General features: G+C 41.6%; 1 protein-coding gene across 5 annotated transcripts in view; it reads left to right on the top strand.

The window, feature by feature from the left end:
* The window catches only part of LOC114663371 (cytoplasmic dynein 1 intermediate chain 1), a 468,822-nt gene that overhangs the window by 379,404 nt on the left and 61,655 nt on the right, over nucleotides 1-27,763 (top strand). For all 5 annotated transcript variants that reach the window (XM_051935825.1, XM_051935823.1, XM_028817057.2 and 2 more), the window contains 2 exons: nucleotides 879-1,023; nucleotides 18,518-18,658. In XM_051935825.1, coding sequence (XP_051791785.1) covers nucleotides 879-1,023; nucleotides 18,518-18,658 — 286 coding nt within the window. The remainder of the gene's footprint in view (nucleotides 1-878; nucleotides 1,024-18,517; nucleotides 18,659-27,763) is intronic.

Raw genomic sequence — 27,763 nt, 5'->3', positions numbered from 1 at the left:
ATTCATCATGCAAGAGCTGAACACAAGGAAAGGCAAGCTACAGAAAAACTATACGAAAGGATTGTGATAGTAAAGTCTCTAGAATTAGGCACAGGCGAATTTAGGTACAGGGGGTAAGGTCAGAGATATGCAGATGGATGAGCCTATGGTGTCCTGGATAATGGACTACCAGTTTGTGAGGCTCAAGGACTGTATCTTTGAGACAGATGTGAGCAACACTGGAGCACCGTAATGAACAGTCTGTTCTTCTTTTCTCTGTAACACCTGGTCATGTCACATCCAGAAATTCTCAGGTGACTCTGCACTTATGGGGTGTAATGATAAAGGGGATAAGACAGAGGATAGGAGTCATGTGGAGATCTTTGTTTCTTGGTACAAAGAAAATGATCTGCATCTTAACATCAGCAAAACCAAGGAACTGGATATTAACTTTCACTGTACCAAAGAGCCTCTGTGTCATTCTGGTGCATGTTACGAATGTAGTGTGTGTGTACAGGTATATATGTTTATTTATTTAAAGAGCTGCTGTAAAAAAACCAAAGTTCCCCCATGGACAAATATCTATCTATCTATCTATCTATCTATCTATCTATCTATCTATCTATCTATCTATCTATCTATCTATCTATCTATCTATCTATCTATCTATCTATCTATCTATCTATCTATCTATCTATCTATCTATCTATCTATCTGCCCGTCTGCACCACCCCACCCATCTTACCTGTCCTACAAAACAATGATGGACAGGTGGAAAGAGCACATTGCAATGAGTTTGTCAAAAAATTTACAGTATAGAAATTAGAAGCAGCACCAGGCATCACATCCTAAAATAATATAGCTTAAATAATTTTGTTCTCATTTCTTTCTAATTTCAGTAAGGCTGGCATTGGTGAAATGTTTGAAGGTCACCAGGGTCCTGTCACTGGTATTAACTGCCATATGGCTGTAGGCCCAATTGACTTTTCACATCTCTTCGTTACTTCATCTTTTGACTGGACTGTGAAGCTGTGGACCACAAAGGTAAGCTAAAAATAAATCCATCCATTAAGACACTGACTCATCCCAATTCTGAATCATAGCGTTAATAAATAATAATAAATGGAGAATGTGAGAATGCAGCCTTTATTCCTGTTGTCACAACATTGCTTGGGCCAAGGTGAAGACCTATTGCGACCCAAACTACACGTTATCTCCGCAGCTTCTTTCCTCAAATTATTCTGATCCTAAATAAACTTACATAGAGTTACTCCTGACTGTTTTTGCAACATATAACTGATAACTGTGCTGTTTGTCTATTTTTAAATACTTCATACTTGTTCAACTTGTACTATTTCATATCTATACTATTTTGTGTATTTTTCATATATATTTGACTTAACTATTGAAGTTTTAATGTTTTGTTCAAGAATGTGCATTTGTATGGTGTCAGTTTAATTGTGGATTGAAATTGTGTTCTCTTGAGTTGGTAATATCTTGTATCCCATGTTTATGCACCTAACCAAAGTCAATTCTGGTATGTTTCACGTGCAGGCAGTAAATTGATTCTGATACTGATGAACCGTCAGGTTCTAAATCATTAAATTTGCAATCCTGCCTCTCACTAGTTGTGTGACCCTGCACAAGTGACTTGTGCTCCAGCTGTAAACAATGGCACTTTATCCTGATCTTCTCCAGTAAGCCCCTCTTGGCTAAAGATGTTGACAAAATATGCAATGAATGATGCTTTGTGGCAATTATTGGAAAGATAGGCCCCTTCAATGCCTAATTACCTACTGAAGCTCTTCTAGACAAATGCCCATAAAAGTAAAAAAAGTCCATCAGTATATTACAATGAACATGTTGTGGTCACTCAGGTAATACTGCATAGTGCCAGCATTCATCTTAGTTAATGTCTCAGAGTTACTCGGCTACCCAATATCCAATATTTCAGATCTATCCACCATGTAATTTCCTCTGCTCTTAAACCACAGCTTGCTTTTTAGTACTGCCCATCCAGATGGTGCATGGAGTTTTATTCTGTAAAGGCTGCTGGAAACCAATCCCACACATGTCATATTCTCCATTTGGATCAATAATTCAATGCACTAATGTGGCTAAACCAAAAAGAGTCAGATTTTGAAGTGCCGCTCAAGAAAGTGCCTGTTATGTCCGCTGCTGCTGTATGTGAATAAGTCATAGTGGGGGGTAATTGGAGCAGAGCTATAACTGCTGTACTGTATATCAGTTACGCAGACTTGTCATTTTTCAAGCATATGTATTAATAATAATAATAATAATCAACATCATCTCTCTGTTCATAGTGGTTTCCTTTTACAACAAGCTGTTTAGCCTTTAGCTTGAGCTGGATTTATATTTTTTAACCCTTAACAAGAACATTTAGTAAGTGCCTGAGGGTTGTATGCTCATGTTCATTGCACTGTTAGGGGGTAACTGGTGACTGAAGGAAAAGAAAGCTGTGAGTTGATTATAAGTATAGCTTTGATGAGCTGTAATTAAAAACAGGAGTTAGTTAAGGTTACAGAAAGGGAGGTTTGAAAAACATAATGATGTCCTGAAGTTATGGCGAGTGCAGCGGTACAAATTTTAAATCTGACATGATACAATAAATTTAACCTAAAACAATGAGCTTGACAACCAAGGGTGAAATGCTGGGGAGTTCTGTTTAGCCCAGCTTATTGTTGAAGCAAGCAAAGAAAGATAGTGTGATTATGTGTTTATAGTGGGTTTTGGCTCGTCTTCGAGAAAGACAGAAAGGAAGGCAGGCAAGGCGAGTTCTTGTCAGAGGCTCAAACCCACACGGAGAGGAGGGTGGAGCAGCTTCTTCAGACATGATTCTCTGTCTTTGCCCTTTACCCTTGGAGACAGAGGTCTGGCCCCATTCCAGCAAAAAGAGAACGGATTGCGGGATTTCGAGAGAGGATCAGACTCAAGGTCGTGGCAGAAAATAATAAGGTCTCTTGTGTTCAGAAGAGGGCGAGGGAAGCGGAAGACCGCAGCTCCTGCACTGCAAAGCCAGAAGGCTGGAAGCATCAGACTTATGGCTCTGTGTGTGAAGGCCGCATGTATGTTTAGAACTTCTAAGCATTTTTACTTCTAAAGAACTAATCCGTCAAGTAATCTTCATTTCCTACACTGCCCTCCATAGTGAGGACTATCTCAATATTTTGTTTCAAGCTGAATTAAATGAGGCTTTGAGTTTATAGTGAAGCAGCCAGTAAAATAGAAATGACAAACTACTTAATAAGCAAATATTCACAAAATTAAAAAAAATATAGGGTGTAACTATTTGGCATTTTATATTATTTAAAGAGACATCCACAAGGAAAAAGATTCCATATTACTTGTTTTTTATGATAGTATTACACATCATTTTTTTTAAGCACCTTTCTAAGTGAAACATTCAAAGCAATACTGTTTACACAGATATGCTGTTTATAGTCAGAGACCAATCAGGCTCCAGTGGCCTGCAAAAGGTGACAGGTAAGGTATTTAAATGCAGTGCTACTAAGTCACTTATCATTGTGTCATTTTTATTTTGCTTCATTGTTTTTGTTTTTCTTTAAATTTTCATGAGAACATGTCATTTGGCCCTACAAAGCTAATCTATTTTCCAATATTGTGATGCAGTGTTATGCTAAAACAGTGCAATATAGGAATTGGTCTTGGCCGGGACTCACGCTGGGAAAAACAAACCCACATTCATGTGGGGAGAACATGCAAATTGGACACAGTGGCCAGGATTATAATTTAAATTTCTATGCCAGCCTATGTTAATACTTTCCACCCATCCATCTTCAAACCAAACATTTCAGGGTGGCACTTTTTTGCCTACAATTTGGAGCAAGGTAGGAGCCAATCCTGCATCCAGCTCATTGCCGGGCACACTCTCTCGGGCTTTAAAGGTCAGTTTTAAGTTTAGAGTTTACTGTGTTTTTTTTGTTCACAAAATTTTGGGATCTGGGAGGAAAATTGAAGTGCACTGAGAAAATCCAAGTGGACAATAGGGAACATGTTAACTCCTCATAGGCAATGGTCAGCTCAGGGATTGAATAAAGCTGTGAGGACTAACCATTGTGTCATTATTACTATTCTTCTTCTTCTAAATGACTAAATCCTGTTATTCAAAGGATCTACATCATCTTAATAATAATCAATTTAGATTTCCGAAAACCAGGTTCATAGTCATACATTTTTAACTGAAATTCAGTATTATTAACTCATTTGTTATTATAATTTTTTATAGAAGGTGCATTACATTGCTTTATACATTTTTTTTAAATTAAGATCATTGAAGAGCAATGTAGATTTACCAAAGTAAATCAAAAAGTAAGTTAATTTTATATTGCAGCTCTATATTTATTAATTTGTTCATCCACTTTATACTGATTTTTTCTGTTTATGGCTTCATGTTAATAAATTTGTTTATTTTAAGGTTTATTACTATTACTATTATTATCAGTGAGCATTACTGTGAATTTCCCATTGGGATTAATAAAGTATCTATCTATCTATCTATCTATCTATCTATCTATCTATCTATCTATCTATCTATCTATCTATCTATCTATCTATCTATCTATCTATCTATCTATCTATCTATCTATCTATCTACTGCTGCCTCACAGCTCTAGAGTTTTGAGGTTGTTGTCTTTGTGTAGTAGTGATGAGCGAATAATGCAGTGGTTGCTTTGCTGTGAGCTTGGCAGAATCATGAAACTGTTTGGAAACTTCACTGAACTTCACCATGTGCACTTTAGTCAATGAGGAAGAAGGAACTGAATTAGTTTTGAGTGAATTACAATACTGAAATGGTCCTTAAAGTGACCCTAACAACTAGGGAAGCATCTGCCAACTATTCTGGACCTGTTATTGTGATCTATGTTGTAAGTCAGTAGTGCTAACCACCGCACTACCATGCCTCAAACGACAAAAGACGCAGACAGAAACAAAACACAACAAATGGACACAAACTAGAAAGAGAGGGAGGATGGGAGCATGCGCTGATAACATGTTGCTGCACCCACCATACAACAAACCACCTCGATTGGGACACCTCAGCACAACACTGAACAATGTGAGTTTTTTTACAGTTGCTGGAGTGCCAATCCTACCACCAACCCCCAAGTTTTCCGTGTAAGTTCAAGCAGATCCGCTTGCCAGGCTGGATGCAGATTAACGTCATACCCAGAAAGAGTAAATAAAATATGAAAACATTGTGCTGACAGACTTCCAATGTTGGGGCAGACTTTGGCCAAGCTACAAGGCGGCAGTGTGGTACTGGCTTATTCCATTGTTTGACGTTACAGCTCTGCCTTGTAAATAGTAATAAATGTTTTGTTATTTTTATTATTTAATGGGGTCTCCTTTAATGATCTTAGTGTGTCTGTCTGTGGAGAGAATGTTGATTTTGTTGAGAGGTGCATGTCTCTGGTGACTATTCCTATGAAGTTAGTAGATGGATTGGGAGAGCATGGGGGGGTCATGAGGTTGAAAGGAGGAAAGGGGATTGTGGTGCTCCCGATATCTCTGCAAAAGGATGAAGGTCCAAATCTTTAGTGTCCTGGTGCTTTCTGTCTTGTTATATGGTTGCGAGACATGGACGCTATCCAGTGACCTGAGACAAAGACTGAACTCATTGGGTTATGCTAGTTTGACTTTGTGTCAAATGAGCAGTTGCTCATGGAGTCCCAAATGAGGCACATTACCTGCATTGTGAGGGAGCATCAGTTATTGCACTACAGCCATGTGGCGCAATTCCCCGAGGAAGATTCGGCTCATGGGATCCTCATTGTTGGCTGGACCAGGCCAAGTGGACTCCCACATAACACCTGGCTGTGGCAGATAGATGGTCATTTCCGGAGGGTGGGACTGTACCGTGTATCTGCCCCGGGGTTGGGGGGGTACCCACCGGGATCCCGAGTGTGTGGTGGGTGCAGCAACGCGCGGTACCTTTGCATGCTCCCCAACCTAACCTGACCTGACCTGGGAATTCCTTTTAAGATGAGGAGGGAGAAGGAGAGGGTTCCTTTAAGGCTTGTTTTCAGATCGTAGCTGGGCACATGGCTAATTATGCCTGCAAATTAACATGTGGTGCTGTGCTTCTGGTGCATGGGGATCAGTTTTATTTATCCAGTGGAAGTTCTCATAATATTCTCATTATAGACAGATAATGTACCCCTCAAATGAAAAAAGCTGCATTTTTTTAATGCATTTGAAATGGAAATTCGGCTAGAGTACTGTTGGATCATGGCATTACGCATGTATGAAGCTTATGAGCGATAACCTTACAGTTGGCATGCATGAAAGTTCTGCTCATGGATGCTGCAGCTCATGATATCACACTGGCCTGGCAAAACATCATGAGGCACTGGGAAAAAAATGTTTACTTAAACTGGCCACACTGCAAATTTCCAGGAAAATATTAATTGAAAAAGTCACTGGTGAATACAGCATACAACGAGAAACGCTTTGACGAATTTTGCCAATCAACACTAATGTTTAGTTTGCATGTTTTCCCTGTGTTGGATGGATTTTTTCTCAGGTGCACTGGTTTTTTCTCTCATATCCTCCCACAGTCCAAAGACATGCAGCTTAGGTGAATTAGCATTGCTAAATTGACCCATGTATGTGTGTGTGTGTACCTTGTGATTGACTAGCATCCTGTCTAGGAATTGTTTCTGGCTTGCACCCTGTGCTTGGCGGGATAGGCACCACCTTCCTTTGATAGTTGATTTAGGAAGATGGATGGAAGGATACGTATAGATTAATAGAAGACTAAAACTTGGGTTATTGTGAGTAAATGTTTGCGTGTGAGTATGCCTTCAGAAAGAATGATGGGACATGCCTCCGGGTCCTGTGAGACTGAATTAATTGGAAGGATGGATGGATGAATTCATATAACTTTTCAGCACATTCTTTTTTTCCAAAGCCCTGTATTCCATTACTTTGTCACATGATGCCAGAATCCTACCCTGACTGCAAGCTGTGGAAGCAAAAGAGGATGGCAGTCTATCATAGAGCATAATTACACTCATATTCAGATAGAATGAACTTGTTAATCTGACAGCATGTTTTTCCACTGTGGTAGGAATTTTTGTTTATATATATTTTAATAGTAAATAAAATAATACCTTTTTATTTATGTGAATCAGAGCAGCACAATGAGGCAGTGTTAAAGCTGATGCATCATGGACCAACTGTCTATGAGTTTGACTTCTATACCTAGTCATTGATTGTGTGACATACTCCTTGTGGGTTGTCCAGTGATTTCTCAAATTTTTCTCGAACATCACAAGCTATCTGAGAATTCTAAATTGGTCTGAGTGTGGGTGTGTGTGTAAATGGGCTGTGAAGAAGGGGTGCCCTTTTCAGGACTGTCTCCTGGCCTGAATAGGCTCTCGGTCTCTAGATCTAGAACTGAATTAAGTAGCTTTGACTGCACTCTGCTATATTTTGTGAATCGCATTTTTCACATTTTTATTTTTTTTAGATAGAAAATAGTAATTTCTAATTTAAATATGTGGTGGTACTCTGTTTCACCCACTTTACACAGGGGTGTCTTTAGCTTACATAGGCTTCGTGCCACAGCTCTTAAAAAGCAGTGAAATGCGCCTGAGTGACCATAGTATGTGTTGGCTGTGTACTGGACTGGAGTTTTCTCCAGGTTTGTTTCCAGCATAGGCTTCAGTATCACGGCATACTGAACAGGATAAAAGAGGCTGTTTATTATTTTTTATTTTCTCGTTAATTAGCAAACAAAATATCCCAACAGCCTTTTCCCATTCCACTATGAAAAATCTTCACTTAGAAAAATGAAATCTTAATGTTAAGCAACTAAACATTTGGCATGTTTAGCCTTATGCCGATTTGGGTGTCACAGTGCTAGGAACCGTTTAACCACTTCAAGACTGCAGGATGCTGCAAAAAATAAAAAGGATGAATTACCTGGCTGCCAGAAGCACTTAAAGGATAAGTGCCTGCACAGTCAGAAGCTTTGCAGACTGACTTACTGACGCCCGTGCCGCTGAGGCGTCTGTCTTGACAGATTTTTCTTTCTTACTTTTTACTTCAGCTAGACGTTAAGTATGGCTCACAGTAAACCCCCAAACCAGTTATCAGGCATGTGTTACTTGGCACACTCGCCAGACTCACCCAAAAAGAATTTTTTTACTTTGAAAAAAGCCACAAAAATGTAATCATTCGGAAACCTCCAGACAGGACCTGCGCCTCATCGTGTTTTTTTTTTTTGTAAGGGTGGTATCAAAGTTAAACAGATATTTTAGATATTTTATTATATCACAAATAAACATGATTTAAAAAATATATTGTTTAAAAAGTGTAATTGTTGAGAAAAGAAAAATAAAAGATTTAATAATGGCTTTTTTATGGTTCAGTGTTAAAACTGAGCATTGGTACTAGATGATTTAATTCAGCAAGGGTTGAATGAAGTGGGATCTGTGATGAACTGGCATCCCATACATCTATCACCTGATACTGCCAGGATAGACTCGGCATCTACAACCTAGAATTTGATAATCAGTTTAGAAAATAGATGGAAGAATGGATGGGTGGGTGGATATATGAATAATGTTAAATCATATTTTTTTAAATTTATTTATTTACTATTTTCTTATATACTATATTAATCCCCAAAAGGAATTATCTTTCTGCATGACTAGAAGTCCAAGTGCAAGGTCAGCCATTGTCCAGCACCCCTGGAGCAATGTTCAGGTAAACGGCATTGCTCAAGTGCCCTGCAGAGTAGGATCCCTTCTGGCAATAATGGGATTTGAAACAGCAACCTTCAAGATACCAGTGCAGATCCTTAGCCACAGAGCCCCCATTCTGCCTATTTATATTTTATATTAGACTGGCAACATTACAGGTAATAGAATAAATTTAAAAATATTTGATATCTCATGCCTTATGTGTACACTCAGTTTTCCTCCTATGCCTTTCTTCTGTATCCTTGTATGTCTCCACCTCACTCTCCCATTAAGCCTTCTTTTCATACTCTTGTCATTTCAAGGCGCCTTGCTTGCCTCCCGTCTGCTTTTTGACTACCATCAATGGTAGACAGGCACCCCTAATGTGAAGACATCATTCATATACTTGTGAATACTTCATCTTTGACGGTGACTCGGGTTGTGCCTCATTAATGTTTAGCAGTCTAATGTTGCTTTGTACATTATTTGCTTTGTTGTCACAAATCCTCTATTTTATCACCTTTTTTTGTAAAAATAAAAAAAATCACAATCAGAAAATTAACTTTGCATCCCTAATGTATCATGATATCATCATCCCTACCATTGAACCACCAAAGCCAAACTGACCAATCAGATTGCTCGAAGGAACCGGTCATACATATAGTAGATAAATGATAATAAAAAAGAAAAAAAAAATTCTTAAAAGAAATATCTCCATACACATATATATATATATATATATATATATATATATATATATATATATATATATATATATATATAAAATCCAACATCTGACTGTCTGTATGTATGTCTGTCTGCTTTTCACGAGAGAACTACTTAACGGATTTAGATCAGGTTTTTTTCTATAATTTGCTTGACCATTCTGGTTGATTTTGCGACTCTTTCATCACGTTAAGAATCATAGTTCACTTGCAGGAGTGATATATTCACACTAATCTGATACAGAAGCTTCAGGCTGAAGGGAGGGGGAAGCATTACGTTAGGAATAGGGAGCTGGGCAGGACCCTGCTCCCTGTCCTGTTTCACTACTACACAGGTGGAGCCGCGGGGGACAGCTAGTATGTAATAAGTGAATTTTAATGTACATTTTCAATGTTTTTTTCAAAATAAAAACTGATTCATGGGGTTTGGATATATAAATATATTATACATGTTCATAAATTGAAAACTGAAAACATAATCTAAAACAGAGCAGTTTTTCCTCGGTCAAGCCTTTTCATCTTATTGTAAAGAAAGTAACATGTTTTTAATTGAAGGCTAATGTCTATTCACTCATCCATCCATCCATCCATCCATCCTCTTCCGCTTATCCGAGGTCGGGTCGCGGGGGCAGCAGCTTGAGCAGAGATGCCCAGACTTCCCTCTCCCCGGCCACTTCTTCTAGCTCTTCCTGGGGAATCCCAAGGCGTTCCCAGGCCAGCTGGAAGACATAGTCACTCCAGCGTGTCCTGGGTCTTCCCCGGGGCCTCCTCCCGGTTGGACGTGCCCAGAACACCTCACCAGGGAGGCGTCCTGGAGGCATCCTGATCAGATGCCCGAGCCACCTCATCTGACTCCTCTCGATGTGGAGGAGCAGCGGCTCTACTCTGAGCCCCTCCCGGATGACTGAGCTTCTCACCCTATCTTTAAGGGAGAGCCCAGACACCCTGCGGAGAAAACTCATTTCAGCCGCTTGTATTCGCGATCTCGTTCTTTCGGTCACTACCCATAGCTCATGACCATAGGTGAGGGTAGGAACATAGATCGACTGGTAAATTGAGAGCTTTGCCTTATGGCTCAGCTCCTTTTTCACCACGACAGACCGATGCAGAGCCTGCATCACTGCAGACGCCGCACCGATCCGCCTGTCGATCTCACTCTCCATTCTTCCCTCACTCGTGAACAAGACCCTGAGATACTTGAACTCCTCCACTTGGGGCAGGATCTCGCTCCCAACCCTGAGAGGGCACTCCACCCTTTTCCGGCTGAGGACCATGGTCTCGGATTTGGAGGTGCTGATTCCCATCCCAGCCGCTTCACACTCAGCTGCGAACCGATCCAGAGAGAGCTGAAGATCACGGCCTGATGAAGCAAACAGGACAACATCATCTGCAAAAAGCAGTGACCCAATCCTGAGTCCACCAAGCCGGACCCCCTCAACACCCTGGCTGCGCCTAGAAATTCTGTCCATAAAAGTTATGAACAGAATCGGTGACAAAGGGCAGCCCTGGCGGAGTCCAACTCTCACTGGAAACGGGTTCGACTTACTGCCGGCAATGCGGACCAAGCTCTGACACCGATCGTACAGGGACCGAACAGCTCTTATCAGGGGGTCCGGTACCCCATACTGTCAGAGCACCCCCCACAGGATTCCCCGAGGGACACGGTCGAACGCCTTTTCCAAGTCCACAAAACACATGTAGACTGGTTGGGCGAACTCTCATGCACCCTCCAGGACCCTGCTAAGGGTGTAGAGCTGGTCCACTGTTCCTCGACCAGGACGAAAACCACACTGTTCCTCCTGAATCCGAGGTTCGACTATCTGACGGTCCCTCCTCTCCAGAACCCCCGAATAGACTTTTCCAGGGAGGCTGAGGAGTGTGATCCCTCTGTAGTTGGAACACACCCTCCGGTCCCCCTTCTTAAAGAGGGGGACCACCACCCCAGTCTGCCAATCCAGAGGCACTGTCCCTGATGTCCATGCGATGTTGCAGAGACGTGTCAACCAAGACAGCCCTACAACATCCAGAGCCTTGAGGAACTCCGGGCGTATCTCATCCACCCCCGGGGCACTGCCACCAAGGAGTTTTTTGACCACCTCGGTGATCTCAGTCCCAGAGATGGGGGACCCACCTCCGAGTCCCCAGGCTCTGCTTCCTCATTGGAAGGCATGTTAGTGGGATTGAGGAGGTCTTCGAAGTACTCCCCCCACCAACCCACAACATCCCGAGTCGAGGTCAGCAGCGCACCAGCCCCACCATACACAGTGTTGACACTGCACTGCTTCCCCCTCCTGAGACGCCGGACGGTGGACCAGAATCTCCTCGAAGCCGTCCGAAAGTCGTTCTCCATGGCCTCCCCAAACTCTTCCCATGCCCGTGTTTTTGCCTCAGCAACCACCGAAGCCGCATTCCGCTTGGCCTGCCGGTACCTATCAGCTGCCTCCAGAGTCCCACAGGACAAAAGGGACTGGTAGGACTCCTTCTTCAGCTTGATGGCATCCTTCACCGCTGGTGTCCACCAACGGGTTCGGGGATTGCCGCCACAACAGGCACTGACTACCTTACGGCCACAGTTCCGGTCAGCCGCCTCAACAATAGAGGCACGGAACATGGCCCATTCGGACACAATGTCCCCCACCTCCCTCGGGACATGGTCGAAGTTCTGCCGGAGGTGGGAGTTGAAGCGACTTCTTACAGGGGGCTTTGCCAGACGTTCCCAGCAGACCCTCACAACACATTTGGGCCTACCAGGCCTGACCGGCATCCTCCCCCACCATCGGAGCCAACTCACTACCAGGTGGTGATCAGTTGACAGCTCCGCCCCTCTCTTCACCCGAGTGTCCAAGACATGTGGCCACAAGTCCGACAACACGATCACAAAGTCGATCATGGAACTGAGGCCTAGGGTGTCCTGGTGCCAAGTGCACATATGAACACCCCTATGCTTGAACATGGTGTTCGTTATGGACAATCCGTGACGAGCACAGAAGTCCAATAACAAAACACCACTCGGGTTCAGATCAGGGGGGCCATTCCTCCCAATCACGCCCTTCCAGGTCTCACTGTCATTGCCCACGTGAGCATTGAAGTCTCCCAGCAGTACGAGGGAGTCCCCAGAAGGTGTGCCCTCCAGCACCCCCTCCAGGGACTCCAAAAAGGGTGGGTACTCTAAACTGCTGTTCGATGCATACGCACAAACAACAGTTAGGACCTGTCCCCCCACCCGAAGGCGAAGGGAGGCTACCCTCTCGTCCACCGGGGTAAACCCCAATGTACAGGCTCCAAGTCGGGGGGCAATAAGTATGCCCACACCCGCTCGGCGCCTCTCACCAGGGGCAACTCCAGAGTGGTAGAGAGTCCAGCCCCTCTCAAGGAGATTGGTTCCAGAGTCCAAGCTGTGCGTCGAGGTGAGCCCGACTATATCTAGCCGGAACCTCTCGACCTCGCTCACTAGCTCAAGCTCCTTCCCCTTCAGAGAGGTGACATTCCACGTCCCAAGAGCCAGCTTCTGTAGCTGAAGATCGGACCGCCAAGGTCCCCGCCTTCGGCCACTACCCAACTCACACTGCACCCGATCTCCTTGGCCCCTCCCATAGGTGGTGAGCCCATGGGAAGGGGGACCCACATTGCCTCTTCGGGCTGTGTCCGGCCGAGCCCCATGGGTGCAAGCCCGGCCACCAGGCGCTCGCCATCGAGCCCCACCTCCAGGCCTGGCTTCAGAGGGGGGCCCCGGTGACCCGCGTCCAGGCGAAGGAAAACGCTGTCCAAATTTTGTATTCATCATGGAGGTTTTGTTGAACCGCACTTTGTCTCATCCCTCACCTAGGATCAGTTTGCCTTGGGTGGCCCTACCAGGGGCATAAAGCCCCGGACAACAGAGCTCCTAGGATCATTGGGACACGCAAACCCCTCCACCACGATAAGGTGGTGGTTCGAGGAGGGGTCTATTCAATCATCCATCCAATATCAGTCCTGAGTAATCTTACTATTGAAATTCAAGTGACACTGATCACAAGGCAGGAACCCATCCTGTATTTAGTGCCACTCTGTCGCAGGGCACACACACATGCTCGCTCACAGGGCCAGTTTGAGATGCCAGTTCACTTGCTGCTTACATCTTTGGTATGTGGGAGGAGACCTTGAGTACTGGAAGAAAACCTCATGGAGAGAAGTGCCTGGGCTGAGATCTGAGCACCTGTCCTGAAGACAAATGTCTGAAGTGTGTTCCTAAACTTAGATTTTTGTATCTAGTAAATAATAATAAATGACAAATATCTCTATGAACTGTTGTATTTTTCATACTGTGTTTGTTTAGAAGAAAAAAATGATTCACTGAAAAATATCTTACTTTAATTAAGCTGATATCATTCAACCTTCTCCCAGCAACCCACTATTAAGTGGTTATAAATTTATGGCTTGGCTAATTTTAATTATTATATACAATGCTTTTCTTTATTCAGCTCATGTTAAACTCGATTACTGATTTGTGAAGTGTGTCTTGATGAATTAAAACAATTTACTAATTTAATAATAATAATAATAATAATAATAATAATATTGGGCTGCATGGCAGCACAGCATTAGGAACTGCCGATTGACAACTCCAGTGACCTACTGTAGCTTCAGTTCCCTACCTTGACTCTGATCACTGTTCAGTTTACATGCTCTTCTCATGTCCCCCTGATTTTTTCCTATGTAATTTTGGTTTCCTCCCATCTGCCAGACATGAGGATATTATTTGTAAAGCAAACCCAAACTCTCCCAGTATGAGTGAATGTGCTCTAAGATGGACTGGAGTACCGTCTGTCGCTTGTTCTTTTCTTGCACTCCATAATGTTGTGTTAATCTATGGCTCCCTGCTCTAATAAATAAAAAATAAGGCATATTTTCAAAGTGAGTGGATGGATGGACATACAGATAATAATAATCTATTTATTTTCAACAAAAAACCTATTCATACTGCCCTCGACCATGCAGTGTTGGAGCAAATGAAATGCCAGACTATGTTCTGTAATAGAGGCTAGTCATTCTGAAACAATCCACCCATCTATCCATATTCTGACTCTCTTAATTCACTTTAAGGTGATGAACAGTCAGAATTTACTCTTGCAGCATCTGGCACAAGAGATTCTAACAATTTCAGGGCCCGTCAACCCATTGCAGGGTACATACTAATGCACACATCAATGGAGCTACAAAAAAGACATAGCTGTGCTAGAAAAGACCATAGAAGAGTGACTAGGTTGATTCCAGGACTGCAGGATATGGGATATGAGAAAAGACTGAATGAGTTTAACCTTAGTAATTTAAGCAAACAGAGGCTTATAGATGACATTTTTAAAATTATGCAAAGAATTAGTACAGTAGATCCAGGCTGTTCAATAGGAATACGAGGACACAGAATCTTTTTAGGAATAAGTTTTGCATGTGCTCTGTTTTTTTACACGAAGAACCACAGACACATGTAATAAATTATTAACTAGTGTGGTAGAGAATAGGACCTTAGGGACATTCAAAACTCTACTTGATGTTATTTTGGAGAAATAAGGTGGATAGGATTGTCAAGCTTTGTTGGACTGAGTGGTCTGTCCTTGTCAAAAATTTCATAAAAGATGAAATTGAAAATTACCAATGAAGGTTCCGTATATAAACATCTATTAGAAAACTTCATCCTCGCTCATTGGCCACCGTACAGTTATAACAATAATCAAACTTTCCCCACAGTTCCCCCATTTTAAAAATCTTGCTCACATCTCTGACTCTGAAATTATGTTTACTACTCCCTTTACTTTATTCTCCACCTGTTTGTCCTGGTGATGGTGGTGTTGCCAAGGCACTGAACAGGACGGATTTGGCAACCTTATCTCAAGAGATACAATCCCTCAGGTGTGTCTTTCTTGTTTCTTTCCATGGTTCTTCTCCTAGTGGACCATGGTATTATTTTTTCTTGGGGGCCTTCTCACTACAGAACATGCCAAAAGAACTTTACCTATCTTGTCCCAGAAATGTCCATTTATTTTTCAATGTTCACACCCTGTCATGGATTGTCTTTTTTTTTTTGGTTGCTTGCTTACACTTGCATTCTTATTCTTTCAATCACTACTCAGACCCCATGACCATCGATAAGAACAGATAGGATGACATTACTGGTTACTTTGACCAGTAAACTGAACACCTTGACTGAGTTTCAAAGTTTACCAGCACAATCTAGAACAATGTTTGAAAACCCAGTGTTCCTGCACTGATTTGTCAGTAAATTTTATAATTTTATCTATCCTCATTCATAAACAAAACTCCATTATTCTTGAACTAGCCTACTTGGGGAAGTTCTTTCTGAGAAGAAACCATTCAGTGCAGTTATTTTAGCAGTATGGAAGTTCATAGTTCAGTTCTTCCCACCTGGTATCTTCTTGGTGTTTTCATCTTTGTGTTCATATTGCCTGAAGAAAGAGAGGCTACTGAAACCAGAAGTACTATCTTTAGTAGGCCTCAATGTGGTTTTTATAAAGCCTTTTCATGACTCAATTCATTACCCAGGTTGTTCTGTTAATATTGTCCATGGAATGAAAGAAACATTTAAAGAACTCCTTGCATGTCCTCCTCGGTGAAGATAATACCAGATGTTTTTGGAGAAGTCAAGTCAATGTGCGAAGTGGTGGTCACTGGCTGAAAAATTAAAAACTCCAAAGTTTCTGGAACTGGTGAAAATACCAGATACAATTGCAGTGTCTTGGTATTAGTACAGAATTGAAGATTGGAGCAACACCTCTACATGGGCAAGCTGTGTTGGCTGTCATCATTTTTAAAAGGTGGGGTCTTCTCTTGAAAACCTGTGCCAAGGTGCTTCAATTGAGTTCCTAACCAATAGTTGAGCCTCAGTTTCAAAAAGAGCAATTTGAAATCCACCCAGGTTTTGGAGTACAGAATCAACTCTGCATATATACTCAGACATCACAGGGGTTGTGGTGAGTTGGTAACAAAGCCTAAATGTGTTTTCTTCACCTGGAGACTATTCATGATTTCTGGAAGATAATAAGGAGTTATTGCTGTGTGCAATTCCCTCCTTGTACTAGTATTGTATAGAGTAGGACTTTATGGACCTTTACAACTCTGCTTGATGTCATTATGGAGAAATTAAGTGAATAGAAGCTTTGTTGGGTTGAACGGCTTGTTCTTATCAAAATTATTTAATCTTCTTTCAGAACTTGTGCTGTATCAGCATTTACAAAATTAAGTGTTTGCTGCCTGATGTGGACATGAGGGTACTTCATGTCTCCTTCCTGATTTATGATTCTCATGTACAAAACATCTTATCTATCTATCTATCTATCTATCTATCTATCTATCTATCTATCTATCTATCTATCTATCTATCTATCTATCTATCTATCTATCTATCTATCTATCTATCTATCTATCTATCTATCTAATTGGTCAGTACAGTGGAAATAGTACTGACAGCATTGTACTGGACATAGGTAGTGAGGTAGAGGTTAAGTCCTAGAATGAAGCTCATCTACACCCTAGACTCATGTATGACCTCAAATTTGGACAGTAACTAAAAAAAATCAAAATTGAGCAAGAAGAAGATGAAATTAGATTTCTCTATAGGGTTATTGGGCTTAGATGCTATGACATGGTGAGGAAGTAAGCATCCAAGTGATTAAATAACATGGATATACTGCTCCTGGTCAAGACAAGGTGCTTTGTTCATCTGGTAAAGATGAACCCCCTAGGTGTTAAGAAAGAAAGGTTTATGGAACAGAACACACTGGAGGGAGCTATATCTCTGTCTAGTAATACCCAAAGAGATATTAGAGACTTATTTGGGAAAGGGAAGTATTGTCTGCCTTGCCCAGCTGGTTACCACCTGCTGGGCAGCAATGGAAGAGTCTAACTGAAGTAGACAACACTGCTGGCTTGGGCGCCTGACATTTCTAAGCTGTTTTTTTTTTTCCTTTGCAAATCCAGTTCTAACATGCATGTGTGCATCAGTTTTGTTGGGGAAGTAAACAGTGTCTCTAATTTGATGGCGCCGCCTGGATTTACAAAAAAAAAAAAAAAAATCTTGTTTTGTGTGGAAATAGTATTCAACAAGCCTGAGGAAGGTCTTTCCTCAGAGAGCCATATATTTGCTGCTTATTAAATACTGGCAGATTTATGGCCACAGAAGGCTTCTGTACCATTGAACATCACCTCTTTTTTGTGGTGGGCTACAGCCACCTTTACAGTGACACAGTAACATGAATGTTTGTCCTTTACAATTTAAAAGTGCTTAAAATCTAGAGAGAAGTGTTAACAGCTCTTTTGATTAGATCAGCTGAATCAAAGCCAAAGTGTTTCTTTCACAGTTTTACAGCATTCATTACACAAAGCATGCATTGTCAGAATGCCATGGTAGCAATTTAGAACAACTAGTAAGCTGACAAGGACTAAGACATTTAATAACTCCATGAACAAATGCAGATCTTGTTAAACTACTATGGAAACACCTCCTGAACACCTCTAGTGTGATCCAGCCATGAATATTCTTTGGAGACAGTTTAGTGACATGGAAGCTCCAATTATGGCGCATAAGTATTTCTGCCGGATATTTTGCAGTGTGCTGAAGCGCACTCCAGATGGCAGTCTCTGTCTGCTCTGTGGAGGCGCCATGAGTGCATTCCACAGCCTGTCTGATTCACATAATGTCTATTAGGTTGTCCTGAAACCACCCCCCACCACCACCACCACCACCACCTACCTTATACAATGTCAGTCATTTTTACATTCCAGCTCACAAGTTCTGTAAAAAAAAAAAAGTCTGAATATGCAGAGCAGCATTTCCCCTATATCTCTAGGATCAGTTGAGCAATACATCTGAGTCCCATCACCCCTCCCCACACTTTTGTCTTCTGCTTGCCTTTTTTCCTTCCTCTAGCTCACCAGACAGCTGTTACATTAAGGTTACAGTACACCTTTGCAGGACTTTCATCTGCTGCTTTTATGACACTTTGCAAGTGTGCAGGGTTTTTAATTAGTCTTGCCAGACAGCCCTAGGCTGCAGTAGCGCCACTAAGTCTTCTTGCTCTCTCTGCCTTACAGCACAACAAGCCGCTGTACTCCTTTGAAGACAACGCTGACTATGTCTACGACGTCATGTGGTCGCCAGTGCATCCTGCACTTTTTGCCTGTGTGGATGGAATGGGCCGCTTGGATCTCTGGAACCTGAATAATGACACTGAGGTGAGATCTTACTTATGGCATCTGAGTCACTGTGTGTGGCTCATCCTTTCTTCCTTCACCCAACTCAGAAACAACATAAGAAAAGGAAACAAACAAAAAAAAAGACACAGCCTGGTAAAATCAGCCAAAATGAAATCTTTGGTTTTATGCTGTACATCCTGTCTCCCCAAGTGATTCATATTACAGTTACATACTGTAACTGCAATGTGAGCTGCTATGACAGCTACTTGATTATAATTTTCCAGGCCCAATATTTTGGTTTTTCTGTTGTACATCAGTATAGCTTTCATTATGCAGAAGGCACAAGTCAGGGACAAATTAAGACTAAGCTGTTGGGTCTGAAAAACAACTATCTCAGGATATTTGGTAAATGAATTTCACAGGGGCAATTTAAAAGGTGGAATTTATATCAACAATTTAGAGTGACTGCCAAGCTTCATAAAATATGTTTAGTACTCCTCCAGTTTTCTCCAGGATAAGTGATTATTCATGCTTTCAAATATATCCAAAAATACAGATTGAAAACTTCAAGATAAGTGCATCACCTGCAATGTGGTGAATTGCTTTCTGCTATGTTAAAGCTGTTGACCCCATATAAAAGACCTGCATTTGGAGTATGCATACACATCTGAGGCTTGATCAAAACGTTCTAAACTTGAAACTCAAATTAAGTATCAAGTACAGTGGCAAGAAAAAGTATGGGAACCCTTTAAATTACCTGGTTTTCTGCATTAATTGGTTATAAAATGCCACAAGTATAGACAAGCACAATATGCTTACACTAAAAATACACAAGCATTTGTAATCTTTCATGTCTTTATTGAACTCACCCATCAAATATTCACAATGTGCTGTTGAAAAGGTAAGTGAACCCTTGGCTTTAATAACTGGTCGAGCCTCCTTTGGCAGTAATATCCTTGCAAACATGCACTTCCAATAGCTGCGAATCAGACCTGCACAATGTTCAGGAAGAATTTGGGACCATGTCACCTGTTGCATGTCTACACTCAGGTCCCAATCTGGGGTCCTGAGTTGGTTCTTCATGTGGTGGGTGCATCAATGCGCTGTATTGGCGTGTGCTGCTAACCTCTCTGTCTCTGTCTTCCTTAGAGAACAGTTTCAGCTCAGCCATATCCTTAAATGTCTGTTTTGAGTGACTCTGTTGATGTCATTCCACAGCATCTCCACTTAGTTAAGGTCTGGCCTCTGACTAGGACACTTATTTTCTTTTTTTTTGAAGCCATTCTGTAGTAGATTTACTTTGATGTTTAGGGTTTTTTTTTCGGCTGCATCACTCAACTTCCATTGAGCTTCAGATGTAGGTAGCCAACCTGTAGGATACCTTGATAAACTTGTGAATTCATTATGCTCAAGCATAATGATGGCAAGCTGTCCATTCTCTAAGGCAGCAAAGCAGGCCCAAATCATGATACGCCCTCCACTGTACTTCTCTGTTCTTGTCTGTGTGCTTTGGATTTTACCAATGGCATTGTGGATTGTCAAGGTGGTCTTTAGCAAGCTTCAGGTATGATTTTTTTTTGGAGAGCAGCAGCTTCCTTTTTGTTCTGCCATGGACACCATGCCTGTTCAGTGTTTTGCATATGGTAAACTAATGAAAAGAGATGTTAACCTGTTCCAGTTAATCCCCTAAATCTTGAGGAGCTACTGTAGGGTTCTTTTTTACCTCACAGTTTTCTGTGTTGTGCTTTTCAAGTCATCTATGCTGGGTGCTCACTACTAGCGAGAATAGTCACAGTGCCAGATCATCTCAAATCACTCACAATTTGTGGACTAATGAATATATCTATACTGTTTGAAATTACCTTGTAACTCTTCCAACTTTATGCAAATCAGCAACTCTTGACCATAGATTGTCTGAAATCTCTTTTCTGCAAGGCACACTTCACATCAGCAGATGCTTTGTAAAATAACAAACTCAAAATGTTTGAAGCATTTTTAAAGATCAAAGTATCTCAGTCCTCCTATGCCACAGTCAAGATAACATGATGCTTGATTTGTTGGTTTTTAAGCATCCGTGATGACTGAAACAAGAAACAAGTGGAAACCACAAATGCTAGAAACGTATAATTCATGCATATCAGTATACAGGATCTGATCTTTAACCATTAGAGGTTCAGGCTCAAAACCTTTTTAACGCCACCCGTATACTATATCTTGTGAATAGACCTATATATTTCTATATTTTCGCCCATTACTGAACCCATTAAATCCACTTCAGTGGTGGATGGAGTCAAATCTAATGTACTGTTAGTCAGGTGGCATCTCTGGACAAAACACCAGTCCATCAGAGGGCTTACTCATGGCACACTTGCTGTCACTCACACTAGGACACTTTACAGCCACTCATTAACTAATATGCACACATTTTTGAAGGTGGAAGGAAAACCAGCGTAATTGGATTAAAATCCACAGAGGTACAGAGAGCATGTGTGTTTTCCACACAGACAATGCATGGGTCAGAGTTTATTCCTCTGAACCATTGAGAAAACTGATGCTAAATTGACCCTAGTGTGTGTTTGGTATATGGGTGTGTGTGTGTTCACCCTGTGGTGGACTGGCACCCTGTCAAGGATTTGTTCCTGCCATGTGCTAAGGTGGATAGACTCCAGTCCCTCCATTAACCTGGTCTGGATTAAGTGGGGTAAAAGTGACGTGACATGACTTGTGAGAAAACCACCATACTACCGTGCCAACCCATATACTTAACTAGATTCATAACTATAAATAGTTTGTCTTTGTGTTTTTCCTGTTGTAGTGGAATAATGCAAAGAAACAGTGAAAAGTCTGAGTTAACCCTGGCCTCCCTGAGAATTGCATTGAAATATGAAAAACAGAGTACCAAACAGAGATGCACTTTATCGACACTCACAGAGGAAGCTTCTGCTAATATTCAGCCCATTTATTGAAGTATTTGTCTCCAATGGAGTATTCTCTCAGGAATGTTTCCTTGTTAAAATCCTTTGTCAGTAGAAGACCTGCAGGCCCCTTTTTAGGATGAAAGTGTGGCGTAGTAAGGCCCCCAAAGTGAGAGAGCAGTCACAGTGATAAGAAGTCCAGTCTGAGGCCACGCCCCTTTTGGTGCTCCAGTAAAGTGTTTCATTATAACAAATCACTGCTGAATTTCGTTATCACCCTTTTTATACGGTATATCATTATATACATTATTTGCTGTATATGTGTTTACATTATGAACTGTAGCTATTTATACCTGTAGTGTATATATTGGTGCCTTAGGAAAGAAATGTACTAAGATACTAAAGTTGGAACCAACATTGAATGTGCCTGAAAGTTGTGTGGCTTGAGCGTAATACAAAAAATGGAATTAGTAGCAAGTAAAAACACATAATAGGTAAAAGTTGTGAATCATTAGAAAGAGTGCCAGTTTATCACAAAACATGTCCACACTCATGTACAGTACATGGAATGAACATGCAAACTTCACATAGACAGCAATTTTTAAAAAGCAGGAACACTCTAAGGGAAATGGTTAACATACTAGTCAGTTCTGTGCCAGGCCATGCAAGCAGGCTCTACCAGGGGACAGTAGTGCCTGCAATATAGTCAATGTCCTGAAAGTAGATTTTTGGGGTGCACAGCATAAAGAGAGGTGGCAAGAGGGGCCACCTCAGAATCAGCCCTATGTGGAAGAGAGCAGTTAGCTCCAGGACCTTTACAACTTAATTACCCTTCATGTACACACCAGGGCTCAGGAGTGTCAATGAAAGATGACATTATAAGAGGGCATGGGTTCATCCAGCTAATATGGTAGAGCAATAGGCTGTGCTGACCTCTCTTGGACCCAGCAACCTGGGATGGAGACCGCACTATTCCACCTAGTTTTGGTGTGTTTTGAGTTTGCAAATTATTCCTGTATCTGTGTGGAATTTTCATCCCATATCTCAAAAGATCTACAGGCTAGGTATATTTGTCGTTCACAGTGGTCTTGACATAAACCTCTTTTCCTTGGTGTGGCCTTTCGTGCCTGGTGGTGAACCGTCCTCCTTGGGCAAAAGCTGCCTCTTGCCGGTAGCCCTCCCGAGGCCACGTTTTGGGTCTGGACTTAGAAAATTTTTCAATCCTGCTTCGGCCTGGAAGTCCTAAGGGACCGAGGCTGAGCCTTTCATGCCTGGTGGTGAACCGTCCTCCCTGGGCAAAAGCTGCCTCTTGCCGGTAGCCTTACTTAACAAGATGACTCTCCTCGTATTTTGCACCCACCAATGGGTCTTCTGTTGTGAGAGATTGATACCACCACCTTTTGGCCTCAAGCTCATTATATAGCAGCTCTTGGCACTTATCATCAAGATTTGAAGTCCCTGATGCGTGTTTTAAATTTATTTTTTCATTAATCTTTACATCCAGCACCACGAAAACCAGCATTTGCTTTTCTGTATCTCTTCACTTTCAGTTAACCTAGAAATGAACCAATATTTAAACACAACATAAATGAAAAGCGAAAAAACCCTGTAAATTCTCCTGCCCTCCATGAAATATAACACAAATGAAACAAAGCAGTATTGAGTCAAATTAAAGACAGTCAGTTTAGTAACAACCTAAAACAAGCCTGGAATAAGATCAAAGCATTTGGGTGAGTGACAGTGAAACTACAAAAGTACAAAACCTTCAAAACTTTCAGTGTCCAAAGCCATTATATCCTAAAAAAATGCATATAGAGTGCCAAGTGACTTTGTGGTCATTTACACCTTAAAATTGCCTCCCCTAATAGATCTATAAAAAAAAGTCTAGATTCTAGATCACAGTCCTCCCTCAAGATGCAAGAGAATTTCTTTCAGAATTGATTTTTGAACAGTAAATCTGCTAAGCCCTACTGGGACACCCTCATTGTCACTTTGATCTGCAGCTCTCCACCATGAGGGGATTCAGATGACTATTCAGCACCTCACTTTAGCCCAGAATCTAGAACATAAGGCCTCAGATCAAATGAGATAACTAGAGTGGTTATTGATCTTGGGTGATCTGAGGTGCTCTGGTTACAGGTACGCTTACGAGAAATCTTGCATTTGAAAGTATGTTTGCTTTGATAAATTCATGATTAAGTTTACAAAATCCTGTTCACCATATAGATTGAGAACAGGCTTTTTTCCAAATAAGACCCTTTCTCATCACTCTCACAGGAGTGTTTATCGTACCTCTCCCTCTAAGTCTGATGACATGACATTTTTCTGGCCTGAACCCAGCGTCTTTAAGAAAGCCAAGTCCTCTATACAGGTTTTAACTACATTTGCACAACGAGCAGTCAAAACTTGCTTCTTGGGAAAGTCACAGTTTATGCTATCCTCTCATTCACTGGTGAAAACTTCAAGAGACGTGGATTTGTAAGTTAGCCTATACTCACATATGGCTTCCCCAGTATCCAAATTCCAAATGTATTTATAAAGCACATTTAAAACAAACAATGGCTAAACAAAGTGCTGTACAAAGCACTTGATGTTATTTTGAATGAATTAAGTGAATAGAACTGGTGAACTTTGTTGGTCTGAATGGCCTGTTCTTATCTCAGTTTTTCCAATATTCTAACGTTCAAAGTAAAAACGGAGTGGTGGGCGGAGTGGTGGCTCTGAGGCTAAGGATCTGTGCTGGTATCCCGAAGGTTGCCGGTTCAAATCCCCGTCACTGCCAAAAGAGATCCTGCTCTGCTGGGCCCTTGAGCAAGGCCCTTAACCTGTAATTGCTCCAGGGGCGCTGTACAATGGCTGACCCTGTGCTCTGACCCCAAGGGGTATGCGAAAACTACCAAATTCCTAATACAAGAAATTGTATAAGGCAAAACAAAGAACAAAAAAAAACAAAAAAACAAATGAACAAAATAATATAAATGATAAACCACAATTAGAATATTATGATACATAAACACTAGATTAAACCTCCATAAACCAAACCAAAGGACATGACAGACATCATAAGTAAACACATTATCCTACATTCCCAAAAGCCACAGTAAGACCGGATTTATACTTCACGCAATGCGAGGCGTGCTCCAGTGGATGCTACTGCCAAGCAAGCGTTGTACTGTTTATACTTGCCTGCGTACTTTACATAAATCTGGAAGATTCCACCAGGTGGCAGTGTGAAATATAATCACTGTGACAAAACGTTCGGCTTCGCTGTGTTATGAATTGCCCGGAACATACATTAAATTCCGGGGACACCTTGCCACAATATCTCTGAAAAGGATATTTAATGATTACATCCATCAATCCGGGGATGTGCCCATTCCAGCAAGCATCAGGTGCAACAGAAACAATCCTTAGACGGGGCATCAGCTCATCGCAAGGTGAACACAAGCATACACATACACTAGCATCATTTTAATATCACCAAATCCCCAAATCTTCATTTCTTTGGAAGGAAACTAGAGCACACTGTGGAAACCCACCAGGAAAACATGCAAACTCCAGACAGGGAACATCAGGGACGTAACTCCCTGCAAGGCCTCAGCACTACCGCTCCGCCACCATGTATAATTATTAACAGTATTCATCATTTAAATGAAGTTAACGACTTACCTGTAAAATATAATATACATGCTTTAATGCATTTCATCATGAAAGTGATGTCAAGTATAAGACTTTGGCCCAAATACACTGCGGTACATTCTGATGCTGTTGTGATGTGCAAAAAATAAAAAGACAGCACAGAAGATGGTATGTGAGACTTTTAAAATGTGTTGTGTCATTACATTGAGGAATATGTGACTTTTGAATATAAAAGCACCACGAATGCATTTGTATGTCGGCATTTTGCTTCACCATATCGAACCATTCATCAAAAATCGAAGCAGGCACATCGATCCCGTAGGATCCACAAAGCGGCTTTCTGTCACATGTAGGTAGTAAAGAGAGACTCCGATGTCACATTCCAACTTTATCACATTGTGCTCCCCCACTTTTTGCTGGTACGGCAACTTGCGCACGCGTCGCGTTTATTTCTGAGGGCCTGCTCAGAGGACGCATCAAATGAACCCTGGGAACGAGTGGCAGCCATGATGTGTGTGCATACCCATTCTGAGCGTGACGTATAAACAGGCCCTTAGAAGGTGACACACAGGCAGTAATTAAATGTAAGATCATTGTAATTGGTTCTGACATCTAGAGGTGGTGCATTCCAGTTTTGGGGCAGCCACTGAAAAAGCTTGATTGTTTGTGACGAGAGCATGGCACCCGCAAAAGAGGCTGGGAAGAAGATCTGAGCATCTAAGTGGTTGAATACTTAAAAAGAAGATCTGAGGTAAAGGGAAGAGCCATGTTATTTATGGCTTTAAACACAAACCAAAGGAATGCTAAACTCAGACAAAACAGCCAGCCAACAAAGAAAGGCCAAAACTGGAGCAATGTGTTTCTTCTTTTTGGGTGCCTGTCAATAACCTGGCCACCACAGTTTGAACCAGTTGCAGCCAAGCTAAAAAGGACTGACTGAGACCAAAGTACAATGAGTTACAGTAGTCCAACTGATTCAAAATAAAAGCATGAATAATGGCTTCCAGGTTTTTAGCAAATAGAAATGGCTTAATTTTAGCTATGTTTCTAAGATGGGAGAAACTACCGTTGACCATTGCATTTATCTATCTGTCAAAACAGAGGGAAGAGTAAAAAAATCGTCCCAAAATTTTTTGCTTGTGTTTTAATATGTAGGGAAAGAGGACCAAGTTATTAGCAAGACCACTAATAGAAGCTGGAGGACAAAGAAGCAGTATTACTGTCGTATTTTCTTCTAGCTGGAGAAATTTATTTGCCATTCAGCATTTAATATTCTTGGGTCAGGTCAGGTGGGGGAGCATGCACTGGTACAGCGTGTTGCTGCCCCCACCACATGAATAAACAGCACAGGAATCCGGTTGGCAACCCTCCCAGGCAGACACTTGGTCCAGTCCCACCCTCTGGAAATGACCATCTGTCTGTTGCAGCCAAGTGTTATGTGAGCATCCCCTTGGCCTGGTCTGGCCGCTTGGGCCATCAACACTGAGGACCCTGAGAGCCGGATCACCCTCAGGGAAACGTGTCACATGGCCGTAAGTACCATAACTGATGCACCCTCACAATGCAGGTAATGTGCCTCAATCGGGACTCCATGTGCAACTTCTCATTCAACACAAAGTCAAACAAGTGGGAGACACAGCACTGAAAGAGCCCAGGCTTTGTCTCAGGTCACTGGATAGCATCCATGTGTCGCAACCATATAGTCTTGGAGTAGTCAAGACATTTAGTTTCCAAGCTCATATTATATGGCCTCAGAAGAAGATGCATCTGGTTGTTATCCAGATACAAGATGCAAGATCATGATGCTGAATAATTGATTGAAGAGGGAGCATATAAAGTGTAGGGGCGAAAATGGGACTCAAACTCATGTCATAGTAGCAGAGGAAAGAGAAAACTTATCAATAGTTAGGAAGAAAGATTTGTCTTTAAAATAGCATTTGAACTAAGTAAGGGCTGTGCCTTTGATGTCTACCATATGCTGTAACTGATCTATCAAGAGGGCATGGTCAATCATGTCAAAAGCCATGCTAAAATCTACCAAGGTCAAACAGGCATAGTCCCCAGCATGAATCGCAAGCAAAAGCATTTGCCAGCTCAAGCTTTGATGCAGTGCATGGAGGTGAGGCCAAATAAATATCACAACTTCTTTCAACCTAAAACTTGAGTCTGAACTCCTTTCTCAGCACAGAAATGATAACAATGTCCCACAAACCAATTTCTAGTCTTTGACTTATGTTTTACTACCCTGACCCCTATTATTCACCCTGCAGGAAGAGGGTCTGCATTTACAGTTAGGTCTGGTGTTTAAGCTAAACATAACCAAGGGTACATGCTGCTAGATGTATGCTGGAAGACCCAATCTCTAGATCTCGCATCAGAAGTTAGGCTAAAATAATCTTGTTATGGGAGAAATGTTTTCTTTTCTACATTATATGCAAAACTTCCAAAGTATTTCTTGTGTTTTTTAATGTTTTTGTATTTTTGTTATTTTCCCAAATGTTTAGATTTAACTGCATTTGTATAACTTCATTACAAGTACAGTTGGATAGAATTGTGTGTAACACAATATAAGGAGTGTTGGGGCACCCGT

The sequence above is a fragment of the Erpetoichthys calabaricus genome, chromosome 13 (assembly GCF_900747795.2).
Source record: "Erpetoichthys calabaricus chromosome 13, fErpCal1.3, whole genome shotgun sequence".
Classification (NCBI taxonomy): Eukaryota; Metazoa; Chordata; class Cladistia; order Polypteriformes; family Polypteridae; genus Erpetoichthys; species Erpetoichthys calabaricus.
The sequence above is the reverse complement of the archived record's forward strand: the minus strand, read 5'-3'. Positions and strand labels throughout refer to the sequence as shown.